Raw genomic sequence first — 20,532 nt, 5'->3', positions numbered from 1 at the left:
CCTTGCTCCTACCCCAGCTGGGGCTTCAGCGGGACTGACCTCTGCTCTCCTGCTCTCTGTGGCCTGGAGAATTCACACAGCAGAGCGCTCTGGGGTTTGGCTTTTCAAAGAAGTAAAATCCACAAGGAAGAGAAATGCAAACACTGATTGCATTACAGATTTCCAAACACTGTACAAACAGCACTGGATAAATAGTGTGGAAGCCCATGCCCCACCTCCCAGCTGTGCAACCTCTGGGCAGGTCACTTAACCACTCTGGGTTTCAATTTCTGCCTGGAAAGGAGAGAATGCCAAGATCTGCCGTTCCTCTTACCAAGATGTTGTATAAACCACATGGTTTTATATCTTGTAAAACAAGCTATTCTGATTCAGAAACAGGTCACCTTGAAAAATGTCCCAAATCCCCTACTAGCTGGCATAAGCAGCCACTTACTCCCCCAGTGGCTTCGATCTCCCCAATAATCCCCCGAGCACGAGTGTCCAGAGAACAGACACGCAGGCTTCAGGCCACTGGGCTTAGAACATCCCTTAAAACACAAGGTTCTGGGACACAGTGATCCCAGGGTGGCCAGTGGCAATGCCAATGGGCCAGATACAACAGGAGAGAGGGCTCTGCTATCACAGCACACCAGGCTCAGAAACCCACTCATGGTTCACTCACTTTGTGGCCAGTCGCTGGCTAACTCCTTCTCTGAGTCTGGCTTTCCATCACCTCCCATGGTGCCTGGGCCACTTCCCCACAATCCAGTCCAATGAAAGCTTACACAGGCAGATGCATTTTAGCATGCGGCTGAGAGGTCCCTGACTTAGAAGGGAATGTAGAGCTGGGGCTGAGACAAGTAAATGAAATAACAACCCGCCCCCCCCCCCGCAATAATTCCATACAGCATATTCCAAACATAGATAGAAATGAAGTTCGGCGTTACATGAGCCAGAAGCTTCCCTCCACTTCTTGGGATTCAACAGCTCAGCTCCCAGGATGGAGACCCCAGTGAACACCAGGCTTCACGACTGAGTCACCCTGGCTGTTCCCCCACAACGAGGCCAGGGAGTCCAGGTCAGCCCCCGGGAACCCAGAGGATGAGGTTACGGAATCTGAAAAGATGCTGATAGAGATGAGGACTGTCACCCGGGGCAAACCCCATATCCAGCAGAGCAATTACTGAAAACCCAGCTGCTGAGGGGTGTAATATCACACAGCTGCGGGATGATCTGGGGAAAGAACAAGGGGTAGCAATTTTTCAACCCAAAGTCTCCTTGGTCCTGACAAATTATAACCCAGAAAGTGCTACAGTCCCAGGGTGAAATCTGTTATGTAAGAGTGCAGGAAATGTGCGGACAGATACTTTCCCTGCACTTCAGCAGGTCTGTCACTCTCCTGGGGACAAAGCGTGTGTGTGTGTGTGTGTGTGTGTGTGTGTGCTGGCGGCAGGTGGACGGTCTCCGGTGTTGCCCATTCCCGGGGCACCTGGTCCAGGATATGTCTGGGGAGGGGAGTGGAGTCACCAGTTCGCTACACTATAAGACTCCCACCTGGTGTGCGGTGGTCATTACCCCTAGAACAGCACGCCCTGGCCCGGTACCATGTGGCCTCTCCTACTTCTCTGTCCGTACCACCTCTCCCCCAGAGTAACTAGCCCCTGGTTCTTCCTCTATTCACCAAGCTCCAAGCATTCTCGGCTCCACTGGCGCCTCTTCAGAGAGGCCTTTCCCGGCCACACTCTATCACCTCCTTCCTCTGCTTAATCTCTGTCATGTGCCCGTTTATCTCCTGCATTGCACTTTTCAAAATCTAGACTTATCTTCCTTGTTTACATATGGCTGTTTCTCTACCACATGTGAGCCCCATAAGTGTAGGACTTTGTTGGCTTCTGTCACCTCTGGGCACCAGCCTGGCACTTAGTCAAGTAATATGGACTTAGTGATGACTGATCACCTGAAGACTGGCCTTGCTGGGCTCTGGGGAGTGTGTGGTTCAACTGGTCCCCTGGTGTTCAAACCCAGAAAAGCAGCATTTGAGATGCTTGTGAAAGGACTCAGTGCAATCTTGCTTGCCCCCCTCCCCCAAAAAAGGGGAGGCAGCCACGTATCGCTCCAGGGCTGAGGCTGGGATGAGCTGGTGTCACTGTGGTACTTCAGCTGGATGGATTTCCAAGGTCACCATGGAACCACACCTTTTGTGCAGAAATGTCTATTCAAGGAAGGGCCGTGGGACACGATAGGTCCATACAGCCAATGTGAGGTCAGTGTGACCGGCCACTCCACTCGCCCCACCTGAACAGGTGGAGGTGAGACAGAGGGAGCGCCTGGGGACCCGCTGCCCCACCCAGCCGCCTGGCAGCTGGCTCCAGGCAGGTGGCTGGCAGCACTCAGTGCTGACAAGCCCTTGGATATCTTCCTGACAACTGTCCGTGCAGATCTAGCTCAAGGGAAGAGCTATTGCCAGTCCCGGATACATCTTCCCCTGACATCTTCCTCCCCACAGTCAGGATCACTTGCTTCAAATACTACTATTCTCAGATCCCTCTCCTGCTCACCTATTTTCCATGGCCCCATTCTTCCTCTCCATCCACTGCTGCCCAACTCCCGCTTTCTTCACCAGGACACACCTCCTGAGGCAACCAACCACACACCTGCCTTCCTGTCTTAGGGCCTCAGTGGGCCCAGCCTTCCACCTGGCACTCCACTCACATGGAACTGGAACTCCTTCCCCTCTCTCCTATCTAATCCCCCTCTCTCAAGGCCGAGCTCAATGTCTCCAACTCCTCCAGGCAGCCTTTCCCGACTATGCTAGTCCCCTTGCCCCCAGCACTTCAGTTTTGTGCCATGCAACAGAGCCACTGAGTGACAGCCAGCATGAGGGTATCACAGGTGGGCCTCTCCTCTTCCCGGCCTTGCATGGAGCTCCTGATCCCATGAGGTCTACTCCTGGGTCACCAAGGGGAATCGGACTCCAACTCTTCTCCCTGTCACGGGCTGGGCCAAGGAGAGCTGCCAAGCAAAGGCTCCAGGGGGGCGACTCTGGTCCCCAGCATGGTGTCCTGCTGTCATTACCCTGTAGTAAGCTCCCTCCATGCCCTACCCACCTCACTAAACCATCAGGGCTGAGAGAATCTTCAGACACCATGAAATGGGGAAACTGAGGACACAAGAGGGCATCTAACCAGAGGTGAGTTCCAAAGTCAGTTTGTGGTAGAGCTGCCCCAGTCCAGCGGTCTTACTAGCAACTATCACAAACTGAGCATTGAATTCCTCTTGAAGCACCATATGTTGATACTAACCCTACAGCGGTGGGTACAGTTATCTCCTTTTTGCAGGTAAGGAAACTGATGCTTAGAGGATTCAAGTAACTTCCCAGAGTCACCACTAGTAAGTGCCAAATCAATATGAAAACCAGGCTTACCTACGTTGAACCCATATCTTTAATTGCTAGGCTGTCGGGCAATCTCACTCTCAAAACCATCTCCAGCCCAGGCGACTAAAGCTGGGCTGAGGGGCCCAAGGCTGGATTTGGACGCTCACTTCCGTAGATTTATACTCGATGGCCCCTTCCCTTCCAGGCAGCTTCATGAAGTGGGCAACAACCGCACACCAGAGACAGTCTTGGACCAGAACGGACTTTGGAATTGCTGATTAGCCTGACACAGCAGGACCATACATGTGCTGTACTTAGAGAGAGAACGGTGTCAGATCAAGGCTTTCTGTCAGTTGGGACAGGACCTCGTGGGGACCAGTCACCACATCTAAATGGGGCTGGCTCACTGGAACCAAACACTTAAAAAGCTGTTACAGAGTTAAGAGAGTTAGGTCACTTATCTGTAATGCAGACTGCAACAAACCTGCCCTTCTAGAAAGAGCCTATCCTCACTTTATTGGGACATGTCTTTTCAAGAGCAGATTGGCAATCTGAATGACCAATCAGCAGGTTCCTTAGTAAGCACAGAATCTAAGTAAAAGACACAGAAGATATATAGGAGAAGTCCATTTAAGACAGCAGAAAATCTGCAGAGCTATCCCAGTCTCACAGTACAGTCCACCCACTAAGTACCCAGCATGCTCACATTAATTAAGTTTAAACTCCATAAAGGCAGGAATCGTATGGGTATGCACCCAATCGGCATAGAGCCTGGGACAACAGAGGTATTCAAGACTTGAGAAATAAATGAAAGAATGAATAAACGATGAGTATATACAGTGTATTTCTCACTTACAAAAAGTCCGTGTAGGACCAGTTATAACAACGTTCATGAAGAAATACCTAAGTAACAGAATAGATACATCTTCAGTGTTAAAAAGATTCCAACTCACAAAATACATGGCTGAAGAATGCATCGTCTTTGACAACACAAAATAATCATTATGACACACAAGTCTGAGGGGAAAGCTTATTAGTCTGTCTTCTTGATAAAGATATTCCTCAAATAATGAATAGTTACATTTCATTGAAGGAAAAAACAAAGCCCATGTAGGAAGCATCACTGTTCTCTTAGACTCATGAGGAAATGGATCCCTGCTTATATCACACAGTTAGGGTAGCATTAGATCTTAAACCTAATAGACTCCTGATTCTTTGTTCTCTTTACTACGCACAGCTGCTAAATAAGTAAAGTAGATGCAGCCCACATGTTCTGAGGTTGTTTACCCCCCATTACCTCCTCTCCTTAAAACCTGTGCTCCAGCAGCCACTGCTGAATAGCTTGGCAAGATAGCCATGTTTATACCCCATGACCCTTCCCCCGGACACAGCTGATTGGCCCAGGGTTGGACACCTGATCTAAGGTCTGCCCATCCATTGGCTGGCCAGAAACTAATCAGATTCAAACTTCAAATTTTGAACTCAGAGAACCAGAGACCATTGTCAGCTGGTGGCAGTTATCTCAATAAACCAACAGCAGGTGAACAGGCCACTGTTACAAGTGAACAGCAAGACAAGGAAGGTTGGTCTGCAGTTAGGAGAAGATGACAGCTGGACTTTAAATCCACATGGTACCCAAGAAGAGTAGCTGCTTTGTCTCGTGCCAGCTTTCTGGTTCCCAGTCCTTGTGCAGCTGGGATGTACTTCCCACCCTTGGGATTCTGGTGAGATTTTCCCGAATCCTTTCAGTAGATTCTTGAGCAAGTCTAAGTGGGCATCTGTCCTCTGCTCACAACTCAATTGGGACTAAAGCACTGACTTTGGAGGGGACTGAAGATTCTCAGACTCCCCAAGGCTTAGTTTTCTCACTGGTACAATTTCTCACCTGGGTGGACCAGGAGCTCAAAACTTCTTGCCAACACAATGCTTTTACCTTAGTCGAATAGCTATGTGCCTCCAAGGAAGTATAAGATCTCCCAGGGTTATCACACTAGTGCCAGGAAAGACACACAGACTCAGAGAAGGAAAGCTGGAGCAGCAAAAGAATGAGCATCTGCTGACTCATATCCCCACATCCTCCCCTGGCTCCTAACCCTGAGAGAAGGAAACCATCCTGGAAAGTTGGAAGCAGCTTTGCTTAACACAGAAATCAGAGCAACTAGGACCCTGCCAGCACCATTCTGCCAGAAGTTAGACCAGATTTTGCCTCCTGGAAGGTAAAGCCAATGTGGTCTTTGAGGTGTAAGAATGTCCTACAAGGGTGCTCTCTCAGGCATTGTTGCTTATGTCAGGGTGGAGGGGTTTTCAAGGACAAGACAAAAATGGTCGGCAAAGCTAACAAAGTTGCTAATCTTTCTGCTAGATTTGTCCTTGATCAATGAAGGAAAAGAGTCCTTTTCTGGCTGGGCCCCAGGCCCACTGTTTGATCAAAAATGCTTTCCCTGAAGCCACTCAGGTCCCAACACTGTGGATGTCTTTGACTTCTACCCATTTACATTCCCTAGAATAGGCTTGTCCTTGGTGTTGGGTATACACCACCCTCAGGTAGCCCATGTCTGTCCCTGACCCACAGCATCACCAGCTCAGTGATGATCCCTCCCAGGATCAGCCCATTCTCACCCCTCCCCACACTTCCTCTGTATAAGGGAGAGATCTCAGCTGTTGGGACTTTAGGGAAATGACTTAACCTCTTAGCCTGTTACTTCAGCCACAAAATGATTAGAGTGCTTTCTACCACAAGGGGTCATTCCATGATGCCAGTAAGATGATGCATGTGAAGTGCATGGCCTAGACCTGGTGTTTACTGTTTACGATGCTGAATTGCCTTTCATCAGACACATCTCTCTTTAGACCAATGAGATTACAGAGCATTGGCACAAGCACACTTCCAAATCCCTCAGGGGCTGTGGTCCCTGCCAGAGGGCTCTGATGAGCAAGCAGAACCAGAGATGGCTGGGTCCCTCTTTGAACATTCTACGCGAGGGGCTTTCAGCCAAGCGAGAAGGGGACACAGGCAGAGTCCTGGCTCCCAGCAGGCAAGGCAAGGCCCCAGGGGGCAGGGTGGTGCTAACTGGGGCTACTGCCCCAACAATTTAAGTGGAAATGCCTCAACACACCCACCAAGTCCTAAGGTCAAAGGCATTACAATTGGGTCTTTGTTCCAGAGTTCAAAAGCCTCACTCACACTCCTTCCAAAGCCAGCTTGCAGGATGCCCAACACACCTCCCCTCCCCCTGCCGTCAGCCATCCAGCTTCCTTGAACTGGGAAACCACCCTCCCAAGGATCTGCAGTTGGCCCTCTTCCTTGCTCCCCTCCACCCACTTAGTTTCTCTGGTTACGCTGGTTGTACACTCTAGGAGGCCTCCTTGTTTCTGACAGCAACAGACGGTGTGGGTTTGCACCATGGACACAGCACTCCAAGGTCCCCGTGTACATATCTGCTGCTGAGCAGCTGTTTCCATCAAGGGGAGAGACACAAAGCCCAGAGAATTGGGAAGGCCACATTCAGGGTTCTGTCTACCCAACACCCAGGGCCCTAAGGAGTCTCCCAGCCTCGGAGCCCAGATCTGGGAGGGGGCTTGGGGAGGTCATCTACTCCAGGCTCTGTTTCCAAGCAGCCACAAGACTGTCTCCATTTTACAGAAGGGAGAGTTGAGGCCCAGAGGGAGCAAGGGGCTTGAAGTCACCCAGCCGGTACATGGTAGTGGGCAGAATCCTGCTTCTAGAGACGGCAGCTCCCTCAGAGGATCAGTGTACCAGACCGGGCTTCTCTGGGGATTCAGGCTACCCGAGCCCCCTCAAACAGCCATCGGGGACTCCTCAGGAGAAGGAGGTGCCTAATACTTTGCAGCCTGCCACAAAAGCCCCACTTCGTCAAGGCTCTCCCTCCTCCACTCCTAGGCAGGGTCCTGGATGTGGGGTGGGAGGCAAAGGGAAGCAGGGAGTCTGATAACAGCTGACTGCCTTTTGTGTGGGGTCTCCTCTTCAGCCATCCTGGCCAGTGGCTGATACCCAGAGACATGGGGGCTCACTCCTCCTGCTGCTTTAGGGCTATACAGCTGTGCTGGTGACACAAGGCAGAGGGTCCCTAAGCCAGACGTCTACTTTTGAGCAGCCCTGACCTTATATGGAAAAGCCGACACGCCTTCCTTTGGAGCAAGCCCCAAAACAAACATCTCTCTCTCTCCTCAGTGGGTGTCTCCAATCCCGCCATTAGAGAGCCCTTCCTCTGGGTCTTGAGGTGCTTAGGGTTCCTAGGGCCAGGCCCCTCTGACAACGCAGCTTGAGTGGGGGCGGGGAGGTGGGGCTGGTACTGTGACAAAGGCTGAAAGCCAAGCGGTGCAGGAAGGAGACCAGTGTGGGCACCTGGGGTGAGGGGCCCAGGCCTTTATGCTCGTGACAGCCACCGCCAACCAGGCACAAGGGCAGAGCCTGCCACCTCTGAGGGGAACAAGCTTTGAAGACTCCAGACCCAAGAGGGCCGTAAGTCAGGTCTTTGTTGGCATCACGGCCCTGTTCTCAGAGAGCACAGCTCTTGAGACTCCTGCAACAGGAACCTAATCTCACCTCCCCCAGGAGGCCCACTGGGATTTCCTCAGTATCTCTACAGCTACTTGCTGCCCACAGGCATAGGAATCAGGGGCCCAAGAACTGTTCTGTTCTGTTTTTGACTTCAGGTGACTCACTTCCCCTCAATTTTTCTGTGCCTCAGTTATTCTATCTATAGAATGGGCCCAGACAGCCTTTGATCTGTCTTCCTGTCAGAGCTTAAAATACTGGAGGGGAATAGAGTGGAACAGGAAAAGAAGAACAGGCCCCTCCCCTCTGGGAGTGTCCTCCAAACAGCTCAGAGAGGCTCCAACGCGCCCGCATGCACGGGGGCCTTCCCCCACAGCAAACCGAAACCAAAACAGAACACCCCAGGAACCAGTTCAAGCGCCAGCAGGTCATAAGCAAACTGATGATGGATATCCTGGGCCAGAGTTCATCCCTGGCTCTGCAGGGGTCACACACGCCTGCACCTCAGACCGACGGACTCAGGCCCTCCTCTCTCCACCCGAGAGACCCCTGCTGCCAAGGGCACTGAGGCCTACACGGTGAGAACCTTGGAACTGGCAGGCCCCTGGACAGCCAAGACAAAGCCTCAGTTCCCAATGACAGGGCGGCTGCTGCAGGACCCTCCCTGGCCCCAGGACCTGATTTCATCCCCCTGTCTGGGCCCTCTTCCCAGGGCCTGGCGGCCTTCAGCTCAGCAGGGGGCAGTCAGCTCACCGCCCAGACACTAGCCAACCTCCACAGGCCTGACCTTTCCTCAGACAAGCCGCCTGAGGACCCGGGACCCCTACAGTGACATCATGGCCTGCCTTCCCCACCAACCAGCCGGGTCCTCCCACCCCGGCCTTGTCCCCAATTTGGAACATGGCCCCAAGGGGGAAGCTGCTGTAGGATGCCCCTGAGCTGGGAGCAACCTCCCCCGGGCCTCAGAGGGCACAGGGACCCTGAACATGGGCTGGACAGTCGTGCCCATGCTGCCACCCTGGCCTTGCATTAACACAAGCCAGTTAATTACCCCGAGTGGTGGAGACATTCTTCCACCATCAGGCAAACTGCTGGCCTGCAGCCCAAACCAACAGGGGAAACTTCAGCCTCCTCGGCCCTCTCCCCGCCAGATGGAAATAACGTATAGCTGCAGAGGTGGGGGAGGAGGAGGGGAACAAAAACCAGCCGGGCTCCTCGCCCGAGTGGCCGGCCAGACAGCTGGGCACTCACCGCTCTCGTTCTTCTCGATGACATCCACCACCTCCCCGGCCTGGAGGCTCAGCTCCGAGTTCTCCTGCTTCTTATAGTTGGACACCACCACGTACTGTTCCAGGATCATGGGCTCGGCGTGGGTGTCGGCACCTGGCGAGGGCAGAAAGCATGCGGTGAGCCAGCGGCCAGCCATGGCCCCGCGGCCGGGGCGCCCCCTGTCCATCGGCCTCGGGGGAGGCTGCTCGGTCGCCAGCGCCGCTCGGAGGGGCCGCCCGCAGCCAGGGCTCGCAGCTCGCCGGGCCCCAAGGACAGGCCATATAGCAGGGCCCCACACCGGCCCGCTGTGCCGCGGGGACCGGGGGACATGGGGAGCCGGGGGCCAGCGGTGGGGGGCGCGGAGGGAGAGGCAGAGACGAGACAGAGGCCGAGGGGACTCAGAGGAAAAAGCCTGCGGCCGCGATGAATTAATCACAGCCCGGCACGAGGGAGAGGGAGTCGGAGGAGAGGCCTGGGGCGGACGTGGTCTCTCCGGACCCCTCGGCCGCAGGGGTGCGAGGGGAGGGCCGCAGGCGGGTGGGCGGGCGGGTGGCCCATGGGGGCTGAGGCCGGAGCAGAGGCGAGAGGAAAGGCCAGGCGAGGAGGAGGGCTCGGGCCTCTCCCCAACCCCTGTAAACCCAGAGAAAGAGAGTCAGCAGTCCTCCCCTTGGGCGGGAGAGGGAGAGAGCGGGAGAGGACGGCTCCACGGCAGGCTGGGCCCAGGCGAGAAGTCAAGAGGGTTTGAGGCCGCCAATCACTGGGGTTTACTCGCAGCCCTTAAATAGAAACACATGAGACCCATCGAATGAGGAGCCGGGGGTGGAGGCAGGGGAGGGGGAGGAGGGCCGAGACTGTTTACTTGAAACCCAAGAAGAAAGTCCTAGCGCCAGCGCTGGAGAGCCCAGCTCGCCCCCCGCCAACTTTTCCTCAAGTTCGGCTCCACTCCTGCCCCTCGGGCTTACCAAGGTGCGGCCACTGAGCCCACGGGCCTGGTCCCCCGGGGACCAGCCTCAGGCCCGTGCCCCCAGGCCCGCTTCCCGATGGGGCATCGTCCGGCCTGGCTGCCGCCTTCCGGCCACATGGAGACCGACTCAGCCTCCCTCTGCCTTTAAGCTCTGCTGGGGCTTGTGGTCAGGCTCCCGGAAGCCACCAGCTGCCCTCTCCTGGCAGTTTCAGGAGCTTGAGGGGTCAAAAGGTGGGGCTAAGCAGGAAGAGGGCAGGGAGCGAGCAGCTTCTCTGTCCTCTTTAGCCACTGAATCAGTGCAACATTTATTAAGCAAACGCCAGGCTGGAAGGTAGACAGATTGGGTGCCCATCTCGGCTCACTGGCTGTGCGGCATTGAATGTGCTGCTGAAAGCTCTCTGCGCCTCACTATCACCATCACTAGAGTGCAGTGGGGACACAGCACCTAAGATAACACATGGCCGGCTAGGAGCTGAAAGGATCCATGAACCACAGACCCACTGGTCACCTCCTACAGGAAGCCTTCCCAGACCCCCCTCTCCATCTCCCCGGCATAGAGGAATTCCTAGCAGACTTCTTAGACTCTGTGTCTATCACCCTGTACATCTACCAGTCTCCTGAAAGGCTGGGGGCTTCACACCACCAGCCTGGCTATAGAAATGGCTGAGAGGGTCCCCCCTTGGTGCTTCAGCCCGTAGCTACCTTCCCCACATGCCTGAGTCTAACTTGGCAAATGTTCTGTGCCAGGCTCATACACTGTCCCATTTTGTCCCCACAACAACCTTGTTACCTTCCCACTTCACAAAAGACACCTCAGAGACCCAGAGAAGACAAGAGGCTTGCCCCGGCTCACACAGTTGCTATGGAGAGAACCAAATTCACTCAGTGTTTTAGGTTCAAGCCCATCTCTCTTTCCATTACAGAACTGTCTCTGATTTGTTTCCAGACATCCCATTCTCCTAGCACGATGATCCTCAACTTGGTCCCACAAGATATGGGGAGCTTCTAAAGTAACTGATGCCTGAGCCCCACGCCCAGAGATGCAGACTGAATTGGCCTCAGGTATTTTTTAGACACCCCCTCCTCTCCCGTGGTTCTCATACACAGCCAGGGTGAGAAACGCTGCTTGGATCTTTGGGTCTTTCTGTGCGGGAGGCTCCATCCAACCTAGGGTGGGGTCGATGGAAGGGAAAGAAACCCACTGCACCTGGCAATTTTCTCCCATGAGGTGCAGCCCCTGCAGCCCCAGCTCAGTCCTTTGGAGACCGAGGAGGGACCCTGTCCCAGCTGAGGCCTGCCACATGGATGTGCACAGGCACTGCCCCAGGCAGCCCATCCGAAGCCAAGGTTGTATTTCAGGCCAAAATGCAACCAACAGCTAGGCAGCAGGGTGGGCCTGGCTCTGCACTCAGATTGGGCCAGCTTCTGTGCCTACCCCTGCTGGCTGCACAGAGGCAGCGCTGGGCATGGCGCTGACAGAGACTACCTCCCACTGTGTCCCCGGGGAGGGGGGGCTGGTAGTGAGTGCACCCAGCACAAAAAGGGCCAGCCCCTGCCCCTGTGGGACACAGGGGCTCCCTTTCCAGTTTGTGGGAAAGGAAAACTCAAGATACAAACAGAAGACAGGAGTTCTCCAGCCGGTTAGAGAGCTTCCAAAGCCTGAGAGCCCAGATGATGCTGACAGTTAATAGCAAGCTTTCATGAGTGCTCACTACCTAATGCAGACCATATCTGAGCCTCGGAACAGCCCAGGTGTAGGCCCTTGTTCTGGCCCCATTTCACACACAGGCAGACTAAGGCTCATGAGGCAATTTTCCTAAGGTCACACAGCTGGGATGGAACCCACGTCCTCCTGACACCTCTGCTTGCGTCCTGACTCACGTCCTGTCTGTGGCCTATAGACAGCCACTGACCCCGAGGAGGGGCCCTGCCTCATCCTACCCACCCCACATCTGACACATAGTTGCTGCTTAAGAAAGACTGGAGTGTGGGTTTCTTCTCGACTCTTGTAGCATCTGTTGACCAGACCACAGTGCCCACTGGGGGCAGGCACTCTGTAACTGTTGGGGAAATGAATGAATGAATGGACAGATAGATGAACAGTGATTTAACGGCTTGCTTTGAGCCAATACAGATAAACTAGGCAGGGCCTCGCCTCTGAAATCTGGGAAAACTAGAGAACTAAATTCTGGAAGGGAGAAAAAGGGGAGATGGGGAAACAGAGGCAGGGAGAAACAAGGAGTGATGGGTTTGTGGCCAAAAGCTGCTCGAGAGGATAAGCGGGGTGCTGGGGAATGGAGACATCAGGTCATTTTAATCCAAGCCAAGGAAATCTGAGGCAAGATTTCAGAGGGGAAAAACCCACATACTGCTCCCACCTCCACGCCGCCCCTTGGAAATTGGCCTGAGCTTTCTGAAGGCTGACACTCTGGGACACAGGTAGAAAAGTTAAGAAAATGTACTCCAGGCATTCCAGAGCACAGAAGACAGGCAGTAGCACACAGCCTAGGGGACGGACAGATGGACACACAGGCAGACACTCTGTCTTCCTCACTGCCCTCCCCTCCCCCAGCACAAGCTCACGCTCTCTGGCATCTACCTCTTAGGGTGTTGCCTGCCCAGGGCTGCTCGGACGGGTGTGAGCTGGGAGCAGGTATCCAGATGAGAAAACACTCGGCAGGCAGGCCGGTGGGTGATGTCATCCCACAGAGGCTGCTCTGGATCCCCTCCCAGCCAAGGCCTGGAAAACTGGGGGCTGAAGGAGTCAGCCCGAGGGAGGGGGAGATGCAGTGGAGCAAGCCTCCTGTCTTCAGATAGGAAGCGTTTGGCAGTGGCATGGAGAAGGGGAGTACTCCTTATAGAGAGAAGAGTCCCTCCCAGATTGGAAGGGGACTTTCTGTCAGGGTCTCATCCATCTCACCTTTGTGCCTTTCTCAGCCCCTGGCTGGATCTGCTGGGGCTCTGGCAGTGCCCCAGAGCCCTGCCCCACGCTTGCCTCACACCTGCATTCCTCTAGCTACCAACTGGATGGACCCCTGGCTCCTGCCTGCCAACTTAGGCTTCTAAATGAGGCTTTTGCTAAGTCAATCCACTGCTCCAGCACCTTCACTGGGTCCCTGCTGCCTAAAGAAGAAAGGCCAAATTCAAGCTCAGTCTTTCTTGACAACCTGAGCTCCCCAAGTTCCCTGACACACATCTCCTCTGATCCAGGCAACGTTCATTTATCCAACACACAGATATCAAGCACCCACTGTGTGCCAGTCACACTCTTCTATGCTGGTTCTTATGTCCAAGCCTCTGCTTTAGCTGTTCCCCCTGCTGGGAATGCCTTCCCCTTTACCAACCCCAATTCTACCCAACCATCTCTGCCCCTCCAGGAACCATCCAATCACTCAGCTACAGTGCTTGCTCCTGTCATGCACTGGATTTTCTTGTGGGGCACTGCTCCCCAACCAGATCATATGCTTTAGACAAGAGTCTCCCTGATGAGGGTAGACAGACGCCTCAGGACTGGAGCCATAGGACACGGCACCGGACACAATAATTGCCTGAGAGTCGTGACGCGAGAGCATCAGACTGGAGTCTGAGGGTCTGAGGTCCAGTCCTGCCTTGTCCTTATTAGCTCTGTGACTCTGCAGAGGACACTTAACCTCTCTGAGCTTTAGCTTCCTCATCCATAAACAGGAACAATAACAGTACCTACTTTGTGGGGTTGTTCTGAGCATGGTATAAGGTGATGGGGTTAATGCCCTATGTAAACTGTAGACTGTTTATAAAGCAAACAGGAAATGGGAGATTTGGGGAGGAGAGGAAGGGCTTAGGTTCCTCTGAAGCCTGAAAACCAGCATGCAGGGGCTTCCCTGGTGGTGCAGTGGTTAAGAATCTGCCTGCCAGTGCAGGGAACACGGGTTCGAGCCCTGGTCTGGGAAGAGCCCACATGCCGCGGAGCAAGCAAGCCCGTGCGCCACAACTACTGAGCCTGCGCTCTAGAGCCCACGACAGGCTGAGGCTGCGTGCTACAACTACGGAAGCCGTGCTACTGAGGCTGCGTGCTACAACCACGGAAGCCCTTGCGCCTAGAGCCCATGTTCCATGACAAGAGAAGCCGCAGCAATGAGAAGCCCGCGCACCGCAACAAAGAGTAGCCCCCACTCGCCGCAACTAGAGAAAGCCCGCGTGCAGCAACAAAGACCCAATGCAGCCAAAATAAATAATTTATAAAAAACAAACAAACAAACCCCCAGCACGCAGGTCAGGGCAAGGGCCACGGTTGCCAGGAGAAGCGGCCATGGCTCTGTTCCTTCTCATGCTTTTCTCAGACCCCACCTCCTGGCAGGCAGCGAGCATTTGCCAGCTGGAGAGCCGTATCAGAACCCCCAGGGCCCACTTATGCATGGATGCCAGCCCAAGCAGCCTGAGGCCCCTTATCCACAAGGATCCCCAGCGTCAGCCCCTTACCTCTGAGTGTCCAGTCTCGCTGAACTTGCCAACATTCCAGATGGGGAAACCAAGGCCGGCCCAGAGTGACGTGGCGACTCGCCCAAGACCCCGGCCCTGGTCTGGCGGTTTCCCCCAGCCCACGTGGCCTCCCCTCAGGCTCTCTCTCCAAACAGCTGGGCTCATCCTGAGAAGCCAATCCCTACAGTGGCCCCCGTCCCAGGCTCCCCACGCTCTCCATGATCCCCCAAACCCTGGGTGTCCCACCAAGGTCCCTTCAGTCTCTCACAACTGATTCCTCCCAGGCCAGCCTCAGCCTGCCGGCCTCTCCATAGGCCCTCGGGCAGCCAGGCTATACGTTTGGTGAATAAAATGTATTGTTGTGGGCCAAGTGGGCTCTGGCTCACTGTCTCGGGAGAGGGAAAAAAGGGACGGGAGCCCAGTGATTAGCTCAGGCCGAGGCCCTCGTCACAGGCAACATGAGAAGGATGACTGCGAGGGGCTTGGGACAGGCAAGAGGTCCTCTGCCTGCTGCCTTCTCCTCTGCCCCGCCCACCCAGGCTGTTCACCTCCCGTTCCCTGCCTACGGCTGTGAGGGGAGGGGCTGGTCCAACCCCCTCCCCTCAACCTCTGACCTTTCTGTTTTCTCCCCCAACCCCGACCCTCACCTCTGCTCTCAGGTTTGGGCTGGGGAAGGAGGGCCAGGTGGCACTCACAAAAATGGAGGGGCTTCTAGAAGACCCTTCTGGAAATCCCTTCCCTCTACCTGATACCATGTCCATCTAACAGCTGAGAACACTGCTGTCCAGGTTTTTCTACCATTGTCCAGTAAAACCAAGGCTAAAGGTAAGCCTCTGACCTCTGTCCCAGCTCTGCCCAGACACAGAGCCCAAGCCCAAGTCCCTGAGGGCTATGGGTGCCCAGGAAGCCCAAGGTCCTGAAGCCCCGAGACCAGAGGCAGGTCCCAGCTCTGGATCCCCGGGGTGTGGGGGCTGCGACTTCATTGCAGTTACGAGACTCCCCACCCCCCTACCCACCACTGCCTCAGCTGGGGTGTTGGAGACTTCAGCTCTCCGCCTCGGGTTAACAGCCTTGAAGGGAGACTAATCATCTTCAGCTGGCCCATCTCACGGGGTGGAAGGTGATGGGAGCCTCAGCACCACCTGAGCACCTTCTGTGCCCCAGGCTCCTGGTGAGATGCTGCCGCATCTGCTTAGGGAGACTCGAGAGGTTACGTAACCCGAGACCAGGACGTGGCAGAGCCGGGATCTAAACCCACACATTCCGGGTCCAGGGTGCATTTGCTGACACACTGTGCTATGTGGTCATCACCCACCAAAGGGCTCCAAGGCTGGATCTGGGACCTAAAAAGGGTTGGAAGGAAGGCAGAGGGGACGGCCGAGAAGACGCCAACATGCTGACAAAGAGCTGCCACACATCACAGGGCACCGGCTCCGTGGGCCTGCATGCCAGGGACACACATGTTCACACACATGCACACCAGGCAGTACCTGTCACGTTCTTCTTAGGAGACTCAGCCCAGCTGGAGAGCCACACTTCCGAGTCCCCCGAGAGCAAGCAGCAGCAGGAGAGAAGAGAATCAGAGGAGAAGAGAGAACCGTTAGGCAGGCAGGAGGTCCACACTGGGCCGAGTGGTTGCAGGCGCTGAGTCGGCCGCGCGGGGCGGAAGGCGGGGGAGGGGAGGGGAGGGGAGGGGAAGGGAGGGGAGGGGAGGGGAAGGGAGGGGAAGGGAGGGGAGTGATTTCCTGGCCCTGGAAGTGCTGCTGGGCGTGGGCCTGAGTGATTACAGAGGAGCTGGGACACTGCTGGCCAGGACGGGGATAATGAGGTGTCTGCAAAACGCAGGAATCCTCTGGAGCACAGAGAATCCTACACGATCCGGGCCTGGAACAGGGCCCGTGGGTTATCGCTGCCCTGGAGAAGGCAGCCCGGACCTTCCCCCCTGGCCATGTGGGTGGCTGGCCGTGATCCTCACCAGGCCGGCACGCTCAGCAGCGTGGGCCTGGAACCTTAAACGTCAGGTCGGGGAGCCCAAGGCCAGTCTCCAGCCACCGCACCACTGGGCCTCAATGTCTTGTCCAGCCCTAAGCATTGAGGAAGGCAGACAGGCCCTGGCAAAATGCAAGGAAGCCTTGTTTTAAAAAGTCTCACACCCCAACTCCAACCCAGAAGAATGGGGGCCTTTAGCGACCAGAAGAAACGAGGGCTCTCGTCCAGGCTCAGACAGCCACGTGTGATCTGGGCCCCAGGTTCCTCATCTGTGAAATGAGGTTAAAAGTTGTCTTCCTGCCGAGAGGGAGGAACCATGTCAAAGCACCTAAAACAACTTAAGATCGTGAGATGTGATACGGTAACATCATGAGGCAAATAGCTCTTAGCCTAATCAATGGTGTGGACATTTCTAGAATATCAGAGGGTCAACACGTGATGCTGACAGTTTACCTACAGTGAACAGTGGCTCACTTACACCCAGGTCCTTGAGCTGGGAACACACCTTTTGCCCCAGTTTACAGGGGTGGGATCTGAGCTTAGACAGGGGAAGGAACTGGCCCAAGTTCCCAAGAGGCCAGAGTAGCAGAGCCAGAAATGGAACCAGGTCTGGGACACCCCCACTGGTGCTTCCTCTGCTGAACTGCTCACTGCCTCCAAAGGAGAACAGCGTTGGCTACAGTGGCTACAGCGAGAAGGAAACGTGGAGATGCAAGTCGGAGAGGCAAGCCCTTGGGCTGCTTGCCTGGTGTTGGCCAGGAGAGCGGCCTGATAGATAGTAATGGTAATCATCACAGCAGCAACACTTATACAGCATCTACTGTACACCAAGCCTTGTGCTGAGCACTTACATAGAGTAACTCATCTGTTTTTCATGATAAACCTACAGTGATAAGGAACTCCCTCCACTTTGCAGGTGAAGACTCTGAACCAGAAGTTAAGTAACTTGGTCCAGGTCACGCAGCTAGTACAGTGTTCATCTCTTGTGGTGACACAGGCTTCAGGCCTCGGTCTGATGTCGCTCACCATTTAAAGCACCTAACTCTCCCTCGCTCAGCAAGCCACCTTCCGGTTGCAGGCTGGCTCACCATGTAGACCTGGGAAGCCTGGCCCTTCCAGCGCTCACTGTAAACCAGCAGAGTGGGGATCCGCTGGAGAGGTGTGGCGCGGCCTCTGGAGTCTGTCTGGATCCAAATCCAGGCTCTGCCCCTTTGATAAAGTTACTTAACCTCTCTGAACCTCTTCCCTGGGCATATCCCATGGGCTTGGTTCAATCAGCTCTGGGGGGCAGCAGGAAAATCAGGCTCCTGGAGTTGCAAGGACGAGAACCAGATGGCATTTCAATACTAGACGCATCAAGAAAATGCTGGCGCACAGAGACACTTCCCACAGACACTGGGTCAGCTGGAATTGGGGGTAAAGGGATTCTGGGGGACTACACCCACAGACAGGCATCCTGTGGCCAGAGTCTCTGACCAGGCCTAGCAGCCAGAAGCCTCCTGGGACAGCGGGAGCCACGCTGGCCCAGCTCTCATGCCCTGGCAGGGCCGAGACAAAGCAGACACAGTCCGAGGCTTTCAGCTGCTGTGGTTGAGGTGAGGGGGTCTCAGTTCAGAATGTGGGGCTTCACTGTCTGGTGCCAGATCTTGCTGGGGTTATGACTCCTTGATGCTGTGCCCCAAACGTAGCCAAATGGCTGCCACCCAGCGAGGCCATCCTAACGCCCCTGGGCAGGCCTAACGCCAGACCCATCCCAACACCATCTGGCCGCACCCAGCCCTGGGCTGAGCCAACTAAGAGGTCGCCCACACCTCTCTCCATCTCTGCTGGCTTCGTTACTTTGTACACTTCGCTTCGGGTTCTTCGGAAGGAAATGTTTTGGGAAGTGCTAATGTCCGTCAGTGAGCCAAGGGAATTCATTTGGCCTGGGCCTGGAGGACCCAGGAAGATGTGTTCTGCTAAAAGAGGGGTCGACGGACTTCCTGTGTAGGGCCAGAGAGCCAATATTTTAGGCTTTGTGGGCCACGTGGTCTCTGTCGAGACTACTTACCTCTGCTGTTACAATCTGTAGAGAAATGAACGAGCTGTGTGCCAATAAACCTTTACTTACAAAACCACATGGTTGGGGTTTCCCTGGTGACGCAGTGGTTAAGAATCCGCCTGCCAATGCAGGGGACGCGGGTTCGAGCCCTGGTCTGGGAAGATCCCACATGCCGCGGAGCAACTAAGCCCGTGCACCACAACTACTGGGCCTGCGTGCCACAACTACTGAAGCCCATGCACCCGTGCTCCGCAACAAGAGAAGCTGCCGCACTGAGAGGCCCGCGCACCCCAATGAAGAGTAGCCCCCGCTCGCCGCAACTAGAGAAAGCCTGCACGCAGCAACAGAGACCCAATGCAGCCAAAAATAAATTAATTAATTAAATAAATTAAAAAAAACCACATGGTGAGCTGGGCTTGGCCTGTGGGCAGTGGTTTGCCAGACCCAAGGCTGGGAGATGAGGTTGTCAGAGAAGGGGAGCTGCTCCAAATCCCCAGGGGAGAGAAGTGGAGGCTGTTGGCCCATGTGGACCAAATGCTCCCGAGGCCTTTGCTGCTTGGTTGGTTTTTTCAACAGTCATCTTGAAGGGTCCGATGCCCTTCTGGGCCTTTCGGGTTTGGGCATTTGGGCAGGCCACGGAGGGCAGACAGGAAAAGATCCCTCAGCCTCTGGAAACCGAGCCCCCACTCCTAAATGTGGAACAAGCTGAACTCATGCCCACCCCCTTCCCCCCGCAATAAGCAGGCCTTCCCTCTTTCCAAAGGAAAATGGGAAGCGGACCAGAAACGAGCCTGTCTTTAAAAAAAAAAGCCTTTTTAAAACATGATTTATTTCCCAGTCCCTTGGATCCGCAGAATTAATCCAGTTCCATGGCTCCCACCCCAAATTTCCCCCCTTTGGAGTGCCTTCTCTCCAGCCCAGGGCGGGAAGGACCCCCCTCTGCCTCATTGCGATGAACAGAGGAGTGGCCCCCTGGCTTACAAACCCTGGCCCCTCGGCCAGGAGGCAGACATGGCTGCTGGCTCAGGACTGGGAAAATGGTGAGAAGGAGAGACGGGGCAAAGGAGCAAAAGACAGGCGCAGCCAAATGAGCAGCTGTGAGTGACACAAACCAACTGCTTCCTGCCCTCCCTGCGGTCTCGACCCCCCTCTCTGGTGACAGAACCAAGGGCCCTACAGAGCAGAGTCACGGGGCCTGGTGGACAGCAAGGGGCGTGAGACTGGGAATCTGCACAACTGGTTTTGCTGAGAACTGGCTGTGTGACCTTGGGCAAATGGCTTGACTTCTCTGGGCCACATCTGTAAAATCAAGCATTTTGGGCCCACTGATCTCCAAGATACTTGTTTCATGTTCTAGACTCTTCCAGTAGTAACCTGCTAGTCTCCATAATGCAAGTACACCACAGTAGAGACAAATCTTTCCAGAGAAACAGACCACCTTTCCAGGGAAAACCACTTGAACACACGCTCAATATAGGAGACTCAAGTGAAGAAGTGCCACAGTTCGCTCGGGAGGCACATGAGACAGAGGAACTGGAGCAAGAATTTTTTAAAAATCTTGGTTCTTGCCCTTGCCCTCTCGCTTAGCTCACTGATTCTGGGGCATTTAGCAAATCTCTGAGCCCCTTTTCCTTCTGTGAAATGGGGATAAAAATATCTACCATGTCTTTTTCGTTGTAGGTCTGCTTTAAGAGTGAAATGGGGCTTCCCTGGTGGCGCAGCGGTTGGGAGTCCACCTGCCGATGCAGGGGACACGGGTTCGTGCCCCGGTCCAGGAAGATCCCACATGCTGCAGAGTGGCTGGGCCCGTGAGCCATGGCCGCTGAGCCTGCGCGTCCAGAGCCTGTGCTCCGCAATGGGAGAAAAAAAAGAGTGAAATGGCCTAGTGCCTGTGAAAGGTTTTGGAGGGATAGGAATTAGGCCCCTGGAACACAGAA

General features: G+C 54.9%; 1 protein-coding gene across 1 annotated transcript in view; it reads right to left on the bottom strand.

Annotated features, from left to right (window-relative positions):
* The window catches only part of SH3PXD2A (SH3 and PX domains 2A), a 248,907-nt gene that overhangs the window by 56,331 nt on the left and 172,044 nt on the right, over positions 1 to 20,532 (bottom strand). Inside the window, exons 7-8 of the mRNA XM_060034134.1 lie at positions 16,056 to 16,100; positions 9,126 to 9,257 (exon numbers count right to left, since the gene is read on the bottom strand). Coding sequence (XP_059890117.1) covers positions 9,126 to 9,257; positions 16,056 to 16,100 — 177 coding nt within the window. The remainder of the gene's footprint in view (positions 1 to 9,125; positions 9,258 to 16,055; positions 16,101 to 20,532) is intronic.

Source organism: Delphinus delphis, chromosome 16 (genome assembly GCF_949987515.2).
Source record: "Delphinus delphis chromosome 16, mDelDel1.2, whole genome shotgun sequence".
NCBI classification, from domain to species: domain Eukaryota; kingdom Metazoa; phylum Chordata; class Mammalia; order Artiodactyla; family Delphinidae; genus Delphinus; species Delphinus delphis.
The sequence above is the reverse complement of the archived record's forward strand: the minus strand, read 5'-3'. Positions and strand labels throughout refer to the sequence as shown.